The sequence below is a fragment of the Coturnix japonica genome, unplaced genomic scaffold (assembly GCF_001577835.2).
Source record: "Coturnix japonica isolate 7356 unplaced genomic scaffold, Coturnix japonica 2.1 chrUnrandom822, whole genome shotgun sequence".
Taxonomy (NCBI): Eukaryota; Metazoa; Chordata; class Aves; order Galliformes; family Phasianidae; genus Coturnix; species Coturnix japonica.
Window position 1 is genome coordinate 4,461 of NW_015440179.1, and position 720 is coordinate 5,180.

The following is a 720-nucleotide window of genomic DNA, read 5'->3' on the forward strand; positions in this document are numbered from 1 at the left end:
TAGGGTCCCTAAGGGTCATTAGGGTCCCTAAGGGGTCCTTAAGGGGTCACTAGGGTCCCTAAGGGGTTCTTAAGGGGTCATTAGGGTCCCTAAGGGGTCATTAGGGTCCCTAAAGGGTCATTAGGGGTCCCTAAGGGGTCATTAGGGGTCATTAGGGTCCCTAAAGGGTCATTAGGGGTCCCTAAGGGTCATTAGGGTCCCTAAGAGGTCCTTAGGGGGTCAATAGTGTCCCTAAGGGTCAATAGTGTCCCTAAGGGTCACTAGGGTCCCTAAGGGGTCCCTAAGGGGTCATTAGGGTTTGTTAGGGGTCCCTAAGGGGTCATTATGGGTCATTAGGATCATTAGGGTCCCTAAGGGTCCCTATGGGGTCTCCCCTGCCCCATAGGCCAACGCAGAGCGGTCTGTGCGGGAGCTGCTCCGTGGGGTGGCGCAGCGCTGTGGGGCGGAGCTGGAGGCCGAGGATCGTTTGGACGACGGGACCCCAATCTGCCTCCGAGTCAGCATCAACCCCAGCGAGGTGGGTCAGGTTATGGGGCAGGGGGAACATGGGGCCCTGAGGGCTATGGGAACTGTAACCACATTGCCCCCCACTGACCCCATAGACCCCATTGCCCCCATTGCCCCCCCATTGACCCCATAGACCCCATTGACCCCATTGCCCCCCCATTGACCCCATAGACCCCATAGCCCCATTGCCCCCCCCATTGACCCCATAGACCC

The 720-nt window shown here is 58.9% G+C and overlaps 1 protein-coding gene across 1 annotated transcript in view; it reads left to right on the forward strand.

The window, feature by feature from the left end:
• The window catches only part of OPLAH (5-oxoprolinase, ATP-hydrolysing), a 16,684-nt gene that overhangs the window by 3,613 nt on the left and 12,351 nt on the right, over positions 1 to 720 (forward strand). The window contains exon 2 of the mRNA XM_015851242.2: positions 386 to 517. Within this exon, the coding sequence (XP_015706728.1) occupies positions 386 to 517 (132 nt within the window). The remainder of the gene's footprint in view (positions 1 to 385; positions 518 to 720) is intronic.